Source organism: Phyllobates terribilis, unplaced genomic scaffold (genome assembly GCF_046119375.1).
Source record: "Phyllobates terribilis strain yellow unplaced genomic scaffold, ASM4611937v1 Scaffold_7__3_contigs__length_470593459, whole genome shotgun sequence".
In the NCBI taxonomy this organism is placed as follows: Eukaryota; Metazoa; Chordata; class Amphibia; order Anura; family Dendrobatidae; genus Phyllobates; species Phyllobates terribilis.
In genome coordinates, this window is record NW_027362767.1 from 82,598,687 (window position 1) to 82,615,790 (window position 17,104).

The 17,104-nt window shown below is 45.7% G+C and overlaps 1 protein-coding gene across 1 annotated transcript; it reads left to right on the forward strand.

The window, feature by feature from the left end:
* Positions 1 to 80: 80 nt before the first annotated feature.
* On the forward strand, positions 81 to 16,830 carry MED6 (mediator complex subunit 6). The gene is made up of 8 exons (XM_073638898.1): positions 81 to 168; positions 499 to 658; positions 4,557 to 4,648; positions 8,569 to 8,651; positions 9,041 to 9,149; positions 10,639 to 10,754; positions 12,232 to 12,259; positions 12,690 to 16,830. Exons 1-8 carry the CDS (start codon positions 147 to 149, stop codon positions 12,815 to 12,817), a joined length of 738 nt encoding a protein of 245 aa, XP_073494999.1. The 5' UTR covers positions 81 to 146; the 3' UTR covers positions 12,818 to 16,830.
* Positions 16,831 to 17,104: the final 274 nt, after the last annotated feature.

The window sequence follows — 17,104 nt, forward strand, 5'->3', positions numbered from 1 at the left end:
ATCCTCAGGTCTCTGCTCAGGCGTTCAGGGACGCACTATTCTGAATGGGGAAGTCTCCGACAAAATGGCCGCCGTCAACTACACCGGAAACACTTATTTTGACACCATATTGTCTGCGTTCCAGTAGCCTGTGTGTGCGTTTCAGCATGGCGGCGGTGGATATCAGAGGTTAGTGACTGTCTGCGGGGTGTTTTCTGCTTGTGTGGCGGCTGATTATATATGAGAAGGGGGTTGAACCCAGTAATGAAGCCCCAGCTGACAGTTCTTACTGGATCGCCTAGTTCTATAGTGACGGGGAGATCCAGTGGATTCCAGGATCTGTTCCAGCTTTATGTATGTAGACCCGGTCCTCACAGCGGGCCCAGGCTGCCTCCAATTCATTACTGCAGCCATAATGGTGAAATGGTGCTCCTATTCAGTGGCAGCAAGCAGAGATAGTGAAAGCTGAGGAATACATGGAGGTTTTGGTGATTTTTTTCCTCCTCTCACCTGTTGCAGATAACTTGCTCAGCATCTCGTGGGTGGACAGCTCCTGGATCCCCATATTAAACACCGGCACCGTCCTGGACTATTTCTCGGAGAGGAGTAACCCCTTCTATGACCGGACCTGCAATAATGAAGTGGTTAAAATGCAGCGATTAACCCTTGATCATCTGAAGTAAGTGCTGCGGGGACTGACTTATTGTTCATGGAGGTGAGTGGCTGCCGGGCGTTTCTGGCACCGCTCGTACCCGGGCAAACAAAGAGGATTGGCTGAAGAAATAGACCACGTCTCCAGAGAGTGGGATGTGCTGAGGCTTGTACACAGATCCTCATTAGGTGAGGGAACCTGTGATGAGATTCACGCCACCTCAACCCCAGGAATCAGACTCTGCCCTCGATATTGCAGCTATGTAAGCCTTACTCTGAGATCTTGACGCGTTTCACTGTAAAACATACTTTGAAATGCCGGCCGGGGACTGAGCTCCTCAGATGACTGGTCTGAAGCAGGTCCACATCCTGCTCCCTGAGACTAACAGGTCTCCTCTACCTATGAGTGTACGTAGAAGACAAAATAGGAGGCTCCATGGTGAAGTTCTGGCGATGAGAAACATGGAAGAGGAGATGGAATCTGTTCACCTGGTGGAGTTGTGCGGGTCAGGCACAACGCTGATGAGAGTAGTAGTGACGTGGAATTCCTCTTATAGACTGTTGCTCCACCCGTTTAAGCTGACATAGTGGCTCATTAAAACAATTGTGAGGCAAAAAAAATGAGAAAAAAAAATGTTGTAGTGGGCGCTGACATGATGAAGACAAGGATGAGAAGTTGTAGAAAAAACACAAACCTTTAATAACAGACAGCAACGCGTTTCAAATTCGATCTGATTTCTTCCTCCGATTGTCTTGATTTTGATACTCACCAGTAGGTGGGACGTGTCATTTCCTTGGATCATGGCTTTCTCTATAAGTTGCTTTATATACTTCTTTGTATGATAAAACCCAAGACAAAAACACTAAGCAAATACCCTGCATTAAATAAATAGCAATAGTACATGAAAATAAGATAGGGTGCTTAGTTAACATAACTTTGATTTAAAAAAAAAAAAAACGTAAAAACTATCCCACCACGTCACAGTGACCATATTTGGGACGGTCCTAACATCTAGTATTAAAACCTTACTGTATTTCAAGTGATGTAAATGTGAATAAGGGCTGAGAAGGACAGAGACCCGTTTAATGGACACCCAGTTACGGGGAACTACATGAATGTAATGTTCAGCTTAAAGAAACGGGAGGCAACATCTTTATGTGCAAAGAACTTGAAACCAAAAAGCGAATATTGGTGTGCATACAGCCCATGCCTGGGTGTCCACTAGCCAGGTCATGTCACTTGACATATGGTAAGGTTTTAATAGTAGAGGTTAGGACTGCCTCGAATAGAGTCACCGTGATGTGGTGGGATGGCTTATGTTTTTTTTTAAATCAGAATTATGTTAATTAAGTACCCTATATTATTTTCATGCACTATTGCTATTGATTTACGTACTGCAGGGTATTTGCTTACTGTATTTTTCTCTTGGGTTTTGTCTGTTTGGTGGCCAGTGTGAACATGTGTCTACACATTGCATGCACACCAACTTATATTCCAGTTCATCTCTTTAGGTTTTTTTCTTTGTATGATAGTCTGAGGAAGAAATCGAGTAAATTTTGAAACTCGTTCCTGTCTTTTTAAGAAGCGTTTGTGGTTTTTCTTCACCTTCTCATCCTTGTGGCAGTGCCCACCCTGGCTGCTTTAAAAAGTATATTTTGTCTGAAACGTCGCAGTATTTCAGAGTACAGAATACACTGCTGCAATCTCACAGTCAGGCTCTGATTCATGCCGCTCGTGGTTCAGGCAGTATGATTCTCATCAGTTTCCCTTTACGTAACTGTCACTTCTTCTGACATGTCTGCTGTAGTAAATGCTTGTATTCCCCGTACACCAGTAATTCTGTATCCCGTCTCCTATCTTCTCACGACTGTTGTGCCGTTCCTCTATTATTCCTCCTGAATATTCATGAATAAATTGATACCTGGAACTGGAGCAAGTTTAGAGAACAGCTACCAGGATGGTGAGCGGACTGGAAACTATGTCCTACGAGGAACAATTAAAGGATCTGGGACTGTTTAGGTGCAAAATAGAAGGATAAGAGGAGACTTAATAGCGGTCTACAAATATCTGAAGGGCTGTCACAGTGTAGAAGGATCATCCTTATTCTCATTCACACATGGAAACACGAGAAGCAATGGAATGAGACAGAAAGGGAGAAGATACAGATTAGATATTAGAAAACACTTTTTGCCAGTGAGGGTGATCAATGAGAGGAACAGGCGGCCACGAGAGGTGGTGAGTTCTCCTTCAATGGAAGTCTTCACACAGTTGCTGGACAGACATCTGTCTGAGATGGTTTATTGACTCCTGCACTGAGCCGGGGGTTGGACACGAGGACCCTGGAGGCCCCTCCAACTCTAACATTCTATGATTATATCTGCTTGGTGCTATACTTTTTGTCACCTTACAAAACCTGATGCCGACAGCCCTGATGAGATGCCCAGTTGGCACTTTTATTTCTACATTTCCAGGAAGAATAACAGAGTAATGGCGCAATGTAGCGTTGTAAGAGAAAACGTGTCGGGATTTTTATTTAATGAAGTATATAAGTAATTAGTAAAATAGACGTGTCGTAGAGCCGACTGATCCTGTTTAAATGAAAGTTTGGAATCTAAATGACTGTTGCAGGAAATGCCTTTTATAGTCACCATCATTTATGCATAAGATTCCTTATGTTTCCTTTAGACAATTATAGATATAAAGTATTTGCCCAGCCTTAGGCCGGTCACACACAGTTCTTGTTCTTGGCCCATACCCAGCCTGGCCGCTGTCTTCCAACCTGATCTGCGTCATGTATGGCAATGAGGCCGGAAACCCAGCGATCGGGTCGTGTGATTTGAGTACAGACGTGTGAACTGGACCTGACCATAAGAAACACCAGACAGACCTGCTATACTGTATTATGTGTAGTGCAGGGCCGGAGATGCACGACTCCAGGATTCCCTTACGTATTATTAACACGATTGCAGTGTTCATATAAAGCGGCGCAGTCATTTGGATTACTTTTAAATGTAACGCTTGAGAATTACTTTGAGGGGTTGCCTCAAGTTCTTATCTGGTTAAAGCTGAAAAGTGCTTGTAAATAGCAAGCATTTTTTGCAATTTATCTCTTATTAAAAATCCTCTTTGCTCTCAAGAATAAAAGGATTTTAACTCTATTGAGAATAGCTTGTTGCCTATGTCACCAGCCACCACTGTAGTTGTCAGAGTGGCCAGTTACCTAGGGAATGAGTGCATCCCACTTGTAGGCCTCCCATCCCATGCTTAACAGTGTGCAACTGCCGCTTCGCTGGACCTGTCCAGCTTCAGGTCCCCTGTGCTCCTCCCAAGCTATGGAGACAAAACTGCTTCTCAGATCGGACCGCCAGTGTGACCATACTGCTTATCTGTCCTGTCAGTCTTCATGAGCGCGCGGTCCCTGGCAGCCAGGTAGCCGGGAGGCTGAGCGCGCGGTCCCTGGCAGCCAGGTAGCCGGGAGGCTGAGCGCGCGGTCCCTGGCAGCCAGGTAGCCGGGAGGCTGAGCGCGCGGTCCCTGGCAGCCAGGTAGCCGGGAGGCTGAGCGCGCGGTCCCTGGCAGCCAGGTAGCCGGGAGGCTGAGCGCGCGGTCCCTGGCAGCCAGGTAGCCGGGAGGCTGAGCGCGCGGTCCCTGGCAGCCAGGTAGCCGGGAGGCTGAGCGCGCGGTCCCTGGCAGCCAGGTAGCCGGGAGGCTGAGCGCGCGGTCCCTGGCAGCCAGGTAGCCGGGAGGCTGAGCGCGCGGTCCCTGGCTGCCAGGTAGCCGGGAGGCTGAGCGCGCGGTCCCTGGCTGCCAGGTAGCCGGGAGGCTGAGCGCGCGGTCCCTGGCTGCCAGGTAGCCAGGAGGCTGAGGAGCGGTACTGAGATTTCCTGCGCTGATGTTAACCTCGTGACTTTTGTGTCTGTATCACAGTCAGATGGTCGGCGTGGAGTACATTTTGCTGCATGCACAAGAGCCAATATTGTTCATAATAAGGAAGCAGCAGCGGCAGTCGCCTGCACAGGGTGAGTGTATATTATACAGTGTGACTATATGATATAAAGTAATATCGTGCATATAAAGACGGGTTCTTGGCTCTATCTATTCCTGGGATAGCCGGACGATAGGCAATGTAACCCCCACCCTTAGGATTCTCGCAGGGGGTGTCGCAGCATGTATGCCTAGGTATGTAGTGATAAATTCCCTGCTGCTTTGTCTAGATAAAATAGATTGTAGGCTAGAAAACGCTTGTGATGACCTGAATCCAGTGTGTCCCACTGCTGGGAATCTATGCAATCAAATCTGTACAAAGCTACAGAAAGTGGCCATAATGACTGATTCAGGTTCCCAGCAGGATGCAGAAACCATAATGCTACATGTGGAGGGTGCAAATATGCTGATGAACAGCTACTCTAACATTCAGGGTGGGGGGTGCCTAATATTATACGTACTCACTCATTGGTGCCATGGTGTGGATGCCCCCTCCTCGACCGCCATCACCAGACTAAACTGTACCCTGTAAAATAATAAAATGAGGTTTTAGTTGATGTCTTGCTCTTATATGTATGATGATGCTTGTTGAGCAGCGGATGTTGGTGCTTTTTCTGGGTTTTGGGTAGGCCTCCTGATCTAATAGCACAGGTAGTAATAGGCTGTGAGCTGGCATGGTGCACTACACGTTACTGTGTGACTGGCGCCCCATAGTGGCCTTATGTATTTGCAGGTATACTACTAACCAACCACCTACTTCATGCATGTGAGTGGCTGGTCATCACCTGTGCAGTCCCTCCATAGCATTGCTGGGGTTTGGGGTATGAACCTGCCCTTGTATCAGTACGACCTCTCCCCATGATTTTCTGTATAGAAAACAGCAGTGATGTGCAGAAGAATCTGGCAGCAAGGTCTAACGGCATCACTACAGGGAAATACCAGCATGCTTTCCATATAATGTATTGATTCATTGGGTCCATCACAGCAAGAAATCTTCTCTGTAGCCGCAGTCCCCTTTGGGTCCTAAATGAGACCCCACCTATAAAACAATTTGTATACATATACAGTACAGATCAAAAGTTTGGACACACCTTCTCATTTAAAGATTTTTCTGTATTATCATGACTATGAAAATTGTACATTCACACTGAAGGCATCAAAACTATGAATTAACACATGTGGAATTATATACTTAACAAAAAAGTGTGAAACAACTGAAAATATGTCTTATATTCTAGGTTCTTCAAAGTAGCCACCTTTTGCTTTGAGGACTGCTTTGCACACTCTTGGCATTCTCTTGATGAGCTTCAAGAGGTAGTCACCGGAAATGGTCTTCCAACAATCTTGAAGGAGTTCCCAGAGATGCTTAGCACTTGTTGGCCCTTTTGCCTTCACTCTGCGGTCCAGCTCACCCCAAACCATCTCGATTGGGTTCAGGTCTGGTGACTATGGAGGCCAGGTCATCTGGCGTAGCACCCCATCACTCTCCTTCTTGGTCAAATAGCCCTTACACAGCCTGGAGGTGTGTTTGGGGTCATTGTCCTGTTGAGAAATAAATGATGGTCCAACTAAATGCAAACCGGATGGAATAGCATGCCGCTGCAAGATGCTGTGGTAGCCATGCTGGTTCAGTATGCCTTCAATTTTGAATAAATCCCCAACAGTGTCACCAGCAAAGCACCCCCACACCATCACACCTCCTCCTCCATGCTTCACGGTGGGAACCAGGCATGTAGAGTCCATCCGTTCACCTTTTCTGCGTCGCACAAAGACACGGTGGTTGGAACCAAAGATCTCAAATTTGGACTCATCAGAGCAAAGCACAGATTTCCACTGGTCTAATGTCCATTCCTTGTGTTCTTTAGCCCAAGCAAGTCTCTTCTGCTTGTTGCCTGTCCTTAGCAGTGGTTTCCTAGCAGCTATGTTACCATGAAGGCCTGCTGCACAAAGTCTCCTCTTAGCAGTTGTTGAAGAGATGTGTCTGCTGCTAGAACTCTGTGTGGCATTGACCTGGTCTCTAATCTGAGCTGCTGTTAACCTGCGATTTCTGAGGCTGGTGACTCGGATAAACTTATCCTCAGAAGCAGAGGTGACTCTTGGTCTTCCTTTCCTGGGGCGATCCTCATGTTAGCCAGTTTCTTTGTAGCGCTTGATGGTTTTTGCAACTGCACTTGGGGACACTTTCAAAGTTTGCCCAATTTTTCTTAAAGTAATGATGGCCACTCTTTTTTCTTTACTTAGCTGCTTTTTTCTTGCCATAATACAAATTCTAACAGTCTATTCAGTAGGACTATCAGCTGTGTATCCACCAGACTTCTGCACAACACAACTGATGGTCCCAACCCCATTTATAAGGCAAGAAATCCCACTTATTAACCCTGACAGGGCACACCTGTGAAGTGAAAATCATTTCCGGTGACTACCTCTTGAAGCTCATCAAGAAAATGCCAAGAGTGTGCAAAGCAGTCATCAAAGCAAACGGTGGCTACTTTGAAGAACCTAGAATATAAGACATATTTTCAGTTGTTTCACACTTTTTTGTTAAGTATATAATTCCACATGTGTTAATTCATAGTTTTGATGCCTTCAGTGTGAATGTACAATTTTCAAAATCATGAAAATACAGAAAAATCTTTAAATGAGAAGGTGTGTCCAAACTTTTCGTCTGTACTGTATATTGTTATTAATTAGGCTTTACAAAGTTAAACATTTTTGTAATATACTTCATCACCTTATTCCGGATCCTACTCTGTACCACACCTTGCTACAGTGCTGTTTCAATGCTAAGTTTATGCTTCTTTTAGAAGCTGCTTTCAACTGCTGCTCAGCACAATCCTTACACTGCATGTACACAGTCCGTGGACAGGGCTTTAACTTTTTCAGTACAGGGGGAGAGAGCGAGAAGGAAATAAGCCCTTACACACATTGTTTAAATGTTGTGTATGGTCATTGCTGAGCAGCAGTTGAAAGCAGCTTCTGAAAGAGCATGAACTGACCATAGGAAACGGCACTGCAGTATAGTGTTTGGGAGAGATGGATGCAGAATAAGGCAGTGGCGTATATTACAAAAAATCATAACTTTCAATGCCAGATAAATATATATGTGTGTGTGTGTGCTTCTTCAGAAGCTAGTTTAAACTGCTGCTCAGCACAGTCCCTACTCTGCATGTAAACAGGCTGTGGACAGGGCTTTACCTCTTTCATTACAGGGAGAGAAAGTAGAGGAGGAAATAAGCCCTGTACACAGTGTTTAAATATTGTGTATGGACATTACTGAGCAGCAGTTGAAAGCAGCTTCTGAAGGAGCATGAACTGACCATAGGAAACGGCACTGCAGTATAGTGTTTGGGAGTGAAGGATGCAGAATAAGGCAGTGGCGTATATTCCAAAAATTCATAACTTTCAATGCCAGATAAATGTGTGTGTGTGTGTGTGTGTGCGCTCCTTCAGAAGCTGCTTTTAAATGCTACTCAGCAATGTCCATACAGAATATTTAAACAATCTCTGTACTGGGCTTATTTCTTTACCTCTTTCAGTACAGGGAGAGAAAGTAGAGAAAGCCCTGTCCACGGCCTGTTTACATGCAGTGTCGGGACCGTGCTGAACAGCAGTTGAAAGCAGCTTCTGAAGGAGCATGAACTGACCATGGGAAACGGCAGTATAGCGTTTGGGAGAGAAGGATGCAAAATAAGGCAGTGACGTATATTACAAAAATTTGTAACTTTGCAATGCCTGATGAAAGGACCTTGACTCACGTTTTGCATTGTAAGCGGACTGTGCTTTTGCTTGTATACTATATACTTTTTTGGCCTTCATTGGGTTAATAACCTGGGAGCTATTCAGGCAGATTTGGAAAATGTAATGTGAACAGAGCCTAGCATGACAGTCTTTCCATGTCTGGAGAGTAGTTCAGGTTGGTGCGCAGAATTGCTGACTTGTTGCCTTCTCTCCGCAGCTATTCCTCTGGCCGACTACTACATCATAGCAGGTGTGATCTACCAGGCTCCAGACCTCGGATCTGTTATCAACTCCAGAGCGGTAGGATCCATTAATGGGACACTAGATGCTTATGTGGGTCTGTCTTTAGTGGGCTGTGATTATGACAGCCTGACTTCTCTCTGGCCGAGCGGTCACGACAATGTCATTGAAGTTGTCCGCTCTCCTCAACACCTACTTTGCGACATTTATTCTCATTTTTGCACCTACTATGTTACCAGTTTGCCTTTCTAAAACCCCAGTCATGTGGAGAGATGTGACGTAATCGTTCTGCATGTTCCTATAGATGTAGTTCAGTATTTTTCTATATTTGGTTTTGTCAGATTTATTGTTGCTGCGCTGATGATGTATTTCAGAGTCGGTGAAATAGAATTTCTTTTGCGCTGGTTTTCTATTGAACCTTACCTTGTTCCCTTTCTTTGATTTTCCAGCTTACTGCCATTCATGGGATCCAGTCGGCATTTGATGAGGCCATGTCTTACTGCCGCTATCATCCTTCTAAAGGTTACTGGTGGCACTTTAAAGACCAGGAGGAGAGAGGTATAATTCATTAGTGCACGGGAGTAAGTCATAGAGGGGTTTTACTGTCCGTAGTTGGCACAAACTACTTAGAATAAAGGGCTAATTTATATTGATGACCCTGATGTCAGAGCCACGCCAATCAAGCGTTTGTTACCTATCTAGTTATTAAAATCATGTTATGTCTGGGTTACATGTTAAAAGGGATGTCTAGGCATATAGGTATTGATGACCTGTCTACAGAATGGGTCATCAATAGCAGATCATTGGGGTCTCTACACCCAGTGCCTCCACCGATTAGCTGATTTTTGCACCCGAGGTGCCGGATGTAAACACACTGAATAAAGCTGCGCTCAGCACCTTCAATCAGAGCTTTTACTGCCATCAGAGAAAATTACAGTTGCTGGGTATCAGAATCCCACTGGATCTGGTTTTGATGGTCCATCCTGTAGTTAGGTCATCAGTACCTACGCCTAGAAAATAATAATTCCATGTTGGATCTTAATGGGGTTGTCCAGGCTTGTTATTCAAGCCCGCAGTCACAGAGTGACTCTTGTGAATCTTCCCAGCACGCTGTCAGGATTCTCCCGTGCCAGGCGCGTGACCATGAGTATGTGATTTGCATATATGCGGTCACATGCTGACAAGACATGCATGGTCAGACACGTCAAGTCAGAATGTATCCAAAAGCATGCAGATCATATATTTATGGTCACATGACTGCCCACCCCCATCACTGGCACCAGAGAATCCTGACAGTGAGCATTGTGCGCAATGTGAGGATTAACATGTCTGCAGTCACACAGAGTGATTGCAGACTTGATCCCCCAAGCCGCGACAACTCCTTTTAATATATTAAAGGAGTTGTCCAGTACTTACTGTTGAACTATCATTAGAATAAGTCATCAATATCAAATCGGTGGGGGAAGAGCATCCACTGTTATCATCTCTGGTGGCAACTGGGTGTAAAAAGTATAAGGAGAAGGAAGATTACAGCTCCCTACAGCTAGGGCTGCTCCCAAGGACTGTAGCTTAGGTCCCATTCACTTCAAGAAGAACTGAGCCCTGTACCCTGGAAGACTGATCGGACCCTCTCTGTTCTGATATCGATGACTTAACATCATAGCGGACACCCCCCTTTAATGCAGATTGTGGTCAGAAGGGGACACAGTCTCAGAAATCTGGAGTCTTGCAATCACCCCAGCTCACAGCTGACAATACAATATATTAGAGGAGCGCTCTAAAGTGAGTCCGCAGAGTGGAGAAGGAAGCCTCTGTACAGAAGAGTAGGGAGCCCCTGTATAGCAGAGTAGGGAGCCCCTGTATAGCAGAGTAGGGAGCCCCTGTATAGCAGAGTAGGGAGCCCCTGTATAGCAGAGTAGGGAGCCCCTGTATAGCAGAGTAGGGAGCCCCTGTGCACAAGACTCAGTCGCCCTTCCCAGATGTGGAGGTAACGCTCATCATTGCAGAATGTAGTCACATCTGTTCCTTCTGTCCATGTTGTACACAGACAAAGCCAAACCAAAGACTAAAAAGAAGGAAGAAGCCAGCTCCTTCTTCCAGAGACAGAGGGTGGACGCTTTACTTCTGGAGCTCCGGCACAAGTTTCCACCCAAGTTTATTCAGGTAAGTCCTAATGGCGGCAGACAGAAGAAACGAGTCCTGTTTATCAGCATCACACCCCGCATAGCCGTCCAATGCAAGGTATCAAATCTATCTGCCCGTGTGTAGATATGGCTGTTACATCCCTGTTGTGACGCCCCCTACTGTCCTTTTGATTCCCTTTTTGGAAGATCCACCTAATGTGAGAGATTTGCTTTTATTGCACTGATTCTTATTGGCTGTATACAATGGAAGGAATAACTCCGCTGCCCGTGTACAGGAGGTTGGGGTGAGCTGCCGGACATGTGTGGCCCCCTGGCATTGGACACATGAGGTGGGAGTCCAATAGCACTAGGGGGGGACGCCTTAACAAGTATGTAACAGCGACATCTAGACACGCAAACATTGTTATAGATGGTTTAATTTGAATAATTGTTCTGTTTTTACTGATGTAACTGTGAAATGCTGCTGATGGCGGGACAGGAGACCTGGAAACCCGGAAAATATGCCATTGAATATACTTTTCTGTGTACCCTTGGTATCAGCAAAACTGAAGAGTAATTTTAATTGTTTGCCAAGTGTCTGGGAGCATTCCCTTCCCACCTATGCTCACAAAGGGAGTCTATCACCAGGTTTTTGCCACCTAGTCTGAGAGCAGGAGCAGAGACCCTGATTCCAGCGATGTGTCACTTACTTGACTGCTTGCTGCAGTTTTGATAAAAGCAAAGTTTTATCAGCAGGAGATTATCACTAGAGGACTAGACTAGTGAACCTGCCTAATAGTCCTCCCGCTCTGTATAACCCCAATCACTCCTGATTGGCAGCTTTCTGCCTATGCACAGTGTATACACAGAAAGATGCCATTCCGTTGTGTGGGCGGGGTTATACAGGGAAATGGTAGATCTGCAGTGGGTAAGAATGATATCATCAAAAATGCAGCAAGCAGCCCAGTAAGTGACACATCACTGGAATCTGGATCTCTTTCTCTAAATCATACTGCTCTCAGATGGGGGAACAAAAACCTGGTGATAGATTCCCTTTACTGACAACTTTAGCCTTTTACTCTACACCTGTGACTCAGCGGCATAGGGGAGCGGCTGGGGACACTTCACATTAAAGGGGTATTCCCATCTCCAAAATCCTATCCCAATATGTAGTCTTTATAATTATTATTTATTATTATTACACCTACTGCATGTTGGGAAAGGATCTGGGAGATGGGAATACCCCTTTCAAGGTAACACCGCCACAACCCTATAAAACGTCACCACCTCTGTTTTGCTGCTACTAAGACCATGCACCAGGTTATGTTTTTATAGATGTCCTGGTCTCTTATGAAATGATTTCTTTACAAGCAGACGGTCAGCAGTTCTCATCCCCTTTAAAACCCAAATCATGAAATGGCTAAAATACCCCTTTAAAGTACCCCCTACATTGCACTGTCTGTCCTGACGTCTGCTGATAATGAGAATATGTATACAGAATATCTTTTATTTTGCAGCAAAAAGCGGGGGAGAAGCCGGTTCTTGGTAAGTATCCAATCCGTTACCAAAACGCTGTCCGTGATGTGTGGGGGTGTAACATATACCTAATATTTATTACCTGGGGTTAGATTAGGAGTGCTGTGACGGCCAGTGACTTTGAGATTGGGGTCTCCTATTATCAGTCTGGGAGGGGGAGATACATGGATAATAACCATATGGGCAGACATACCATTAGGGCACAGGAGGTAAGGGGGCCACATCCACCTGCAGAGCGGGTGGCATTGTGCATTCTTAGACCGCTCAGGACCCATACATCTTTTTTGCACAGGGACCCTTTCGCCCCTGCCATGTTATCGTGACTGGCACGGTACCGCCCCACTGATGTACCCATTATCTACGCTGTGCATAGGTGATAATACCGCGGCTCATGATATGTTGTGGATTTAACAGAAATTTGAATTTTTTTGTTTTGTAGTTGAGCAAGTAAAAAAAGAACCGGAGCAACCAACTGAGACCATAAAACAAGAAGAAAAGGAGCCGGTGAAAGCCCCTCAGGGAGCAGCCCCCAAAGGTCCGCCAGAGAAGAGAATGAGGCTGCAATAGACTGTCCGGGAATAGTGGGGGGTCCTGCCGTTACACACGGACATTGTACATAGCTGTATACATGGTCATTAATCCTGACAACTTGTAAAGGGAACGTTTCTATTATTTCAGCGAGGAGACTGAGAGAAGGGGAAGGTGTTGATTTTTTGTAAGTTTTATAATTATAAAATGTGACAGTGTTATTGGTTTATCCGTGCATCTGACATAGCGCTATGAAGACGACAACAGGCTCGTCTCTGCTCACAGACCTGTCCTATATACTGATTGTATCATTTCTATGTTCTGCTCCCGATTGCAAGAAAGGAAGCAGTTGGTCATTTTCAGATAAATCCAGCAATCCTGTGATGTAGCCCCCCATGGCCAGCACAGCGTGGGTTACCAGACGCTCCACACAGGACCTGTGCAGCACCTGTATCCTGTTCACCTGACTGGTTCAGGACTGTACGTGCGCCCACTTTCCCTATCGATGCATTTAAGACTACCGCCAGTAGAGGAGCGGTCACTGGATCAGAGGTCGGGGCTGTAAAGGCCGGGTGCAGCCGTAGGATGATTTTGCATTAAGACTATTCCGCCTGTCCCAAATCCATGTGAACAAATACAAAAGCAAAGATTAAAGGGGTTTTCCTTTCTGATCATTTTATGATTGGTGGGACTTTTGGAGGACTTATGCATGTTAAACCTGATAAAAAGGGGGCTGCACGATGGATCTCTGCTCGAGTTGTGGAGGCAATGGCAGCGAGGCCCAGTGTAAAGGAAGGAGTCGGGCTCCGTGCCGTCTACCTAGTGCGTGTAGCCACAAATACTCTTCTGAGCTTTATCCCCTCATGGACCTAAGTCAGCACTTCTGGATCAGTGCCGGACGACTATTGCAATGTTGTATGAAGGCTATGTGCATCATATCACTGATGGAGTTGTCTGGTCACCACATAGTGAGGATCTAGCCTTTTGGATAGGTCATCACTATCGGATCGGTGGGAAACAGTCAGCAGGCACCCCCACAAGCTCCAGCAGTGCTCGGGTGTAAATACATGGAACAGCATTGCCACAGGTACGTATGGGGGTTCTTGCACCCCAACTGATCTGATGCTGATGACTTATTCTACAACTAGGGCATTAATATCTGGAGATTTGATAACTCCTTTTAATTAAAGGGGCATGTCAAATTTGAATAGAATTTTAGCATCAGTGTCGTATAGGAGGAGGAGCTGCCCTGCAAACAGCTCATGTACAGGACACACCGTTTTGTGCTACCGCTTTGCCACTGTAACACCATAACATTAACCCTCTGTTGCCATTTACTGAGGTGGCAAAATCAATGAATGTGGATACAATTGAATGCAGATGTCGGTCACATGACCAAAGGCTCGTTCACACGTCGGCAGATGGCAGCTCCTGCACCCGTCCGCTAGGTGGATGAGCCCTGTCTTTAATTTATGGACCCAACCAGTGCATATATATGGCCGGCTGCTCCTGCACCCGTCCGCTAGGTGGATGAGCCCTGTCTTTAATTTATGGACCCAACCAGTGCATATATATGGCCGGCTGCTCCTGCACCCATCCGCTAGGTGGATGAGCCATGTCTTTAATGTATGGACCCAACCAGTGCATATATATGGCCGGCTGCTCCTGCACCCGTCCGCTAGGTGGATGAGCCCTGTCTTTAATTTATGGACCCAACCAGTGCATATATATGGCCGGCTGCTCCTGCACCCGTCCGCTAGGTGGATGAGCCCTGTCTTTAATTTATGGACCCAACCAGTGCATATATATGGCCAGCAGCTCCTGCACCCGTCCGCTACGTGGATGAGCCCCGTCTGTAATGTATGGACTAGACCAGTGCATACAAATATTGATCTAAAATACTGATCGTGTGAACGTGGCCTTAGTGTGAGTGAATTGATCAGTTACGTGGCCTAAGGGCAGGTGCACACAACAGTTTTCTCTCCATCCAGAAAAATCTGACCATTTTTCTAGATCATGTTTGATCAGTTTTTCTTGGGGGTGGCAAGAGAAAATAGTTTCTCCCCTTCTCCATTCTGTCAGTCTGTGAAGATTGGACCGACTTAAAACTGACCTGCGATATAAGAGACTAGCATCCTCTGACAGGTGACAATCCTGTAGCTGTCACCTGTACACTATAGCTGACAACTTGCTGCATCAGACACGATCAGTGGTGGCACCGACCATGGATGTTTAACCCCTTAAATACTGCTGGCAATAGTGACTACAGCATCTATATGGTTAACAGTGTGGGGGCTCCCTATTTAACCCCCATCGGCAACCCTGAGATCTTGATTAAATGGTCCTGATGATTGCCATGGCAGGTAACGGCCAAATAACGGCCTTAAAGTCTCCCAAAATGTATTTTTACCATCTAAATGTTTCTGTCACGTCACTTTGCATTAATTCCTTGAAAGCCATTTTTAATACATTGAGGGGTGCTGTTTTTAAAATGGTATCACTTTTGGAGCTTTTCAATATATAGGACCCCCAAGTCACTTTAAGACTGAATAGGTCCCTAAAAAAAAATAAGTTTTGTAAATTTTTTTAAAAAAATGAAAAATTGCTGCTACATTTTTAAAGCTTCTAAAATGTTAACAGAATAAAACAACATATTACAAATGGTGCTAATGTAAGGCAGACAGGAGGGAAATGTTATTTATTGCCCCGACTAAAGTCACCAACGACCTACTAACTGCCAAATCCAAGCGACACTAATCTGTCCTCCTCCTCCTGGACCTGTCATCTGCCTTCGACACAGTGGACCATTCCCTCTTACTACAGACTCCGCTCTCGGCATCACAGACTTGGCCCTATCCTGGATCTCCTCATACCTAACAGACAGGACATTCAGTGTCTCCCACTCACGCAACACCTCCTCATCTCACCCCCTATCTGTCAGTGTTCCCCAAGGTTCAGTCCTAGGACCTCTGCTCTTCTCCATCTACACCTTCGGCCTCGGACAGCTCATAGAGTCTCATGGCTTTCAGTATCACCTCTATGCTGATGACACACAGATCTACCTCTCTGGACCTGATATCTCCTCCATACTAACCAGAATCCCACAATGTCTGTTTGCTATTTCATCTTTCTTCTCTTCTAGAGTCCTAAAACTTAACATGGCTAAAACAGAATTCATCATCTTTCCACCATCTCACTCAACCCCCCAATCTGACCTATCCATCATAGTCAATGGCTGTTCACTCTCCCCAGTCCCACAAGCTCGCTGCCTCGGGGTAACCCTGCACTCTGATCTCTCCTTCAAACCACATATCCAAGCCCTTTCCACTTCCTGCCGAGTCCAACTCAAAAATATTTCCCGGATCCGCACATTCCTCAACCACAAATCTGCAAACACACTAGTGCACGCTCTCATCATCTCCCTCCTTGACTACTGCAACCTCCTGCTCTATGGCCTCCTCTCTAACACTCTCGCACCCCTCCAATCTATCCTAAACTCTGCTGCCCGACTAATTCACCTGTCCCCCCGGTTCCCCAGCCTCTCCTCTCTGCCAGTCCCTTCACTGGCTCCCCATTGCCCAGAGAATCCAGTTCAAAACCCTAACCATGGCATACAAAGCCATCCACAACCTGTCTCCTCCATATATCTGTGACCTAATCTACCGGTACAGGAGACTAGGTCACAGTCTCCTCTTCCCACAATCGCATACAAGATTTCTCCTGTGCATCTACCCCAACACATCAGACTCTCGCCTACCGTGGAAACCTTCAAAAGGAACCTGAAGACCTACATCTTCCGATAAGCCTACAACCTGCAGTAACCATCGCTCCACCACACAGCTGCAAGACCAACTCTACCCTCACCTACTGTATCCTCACCCATCCCTCGTAGATTGTGAGCCCTCACGGGCAGGGTCCTCGCTCCTCCTGTACCAGTCGCTGACTCATTTTGTTTTAGATTTCTGTACTTGTTTTTGCTATGTATATCCCCTTTTCACATGTAAAGCGCCATGGAATAAATGGCGCTATAATAATAAATTATATTAATGGTTTTGTGTGGTCTGACTTGCCTGACTAAAGGGATAGTTATTCAAAGCCTGAAAATTGCAATTTTTTTTTTTTACATTTTTGTCCCATTTCTGATATTTTTATAGACACTAAACATATCAACCTAAATTTACCATTATCATAAAGTATAATGTGTCACGAAAATCCAATCTCAAAATCACTGGGATGTGTCGACACGTTCCAGAGTTATTACTACATAAATTGACACGTGTCAGATTTAAAAGAAATGTGGCCTGGTCATTAAAGGGTTAATACGCT

Bases quoted from the DNA above. Each gene is read 5' to 3' on its own strand.
- MED6 (XM_073638898.1), top strand. From the start codon at position 147: ATGGCGGCGGTGGATATCAGAG. The intron at 4,649-8,568 runs GTGAGTGTATAT...TTCTCTCCGCAG, and splicing joins GCGGCAGTCGCCTGCACAGG to CTATTCCTCTGGCCGACTAC. The intron at 12,260-12,689 runs GTAAGTATCCAA...TTTGTTTTGTAG, and splicing joins GGGGGAGAAGCCGGTTCTTG to TTGAGCAAGTAAAAAAAGAA.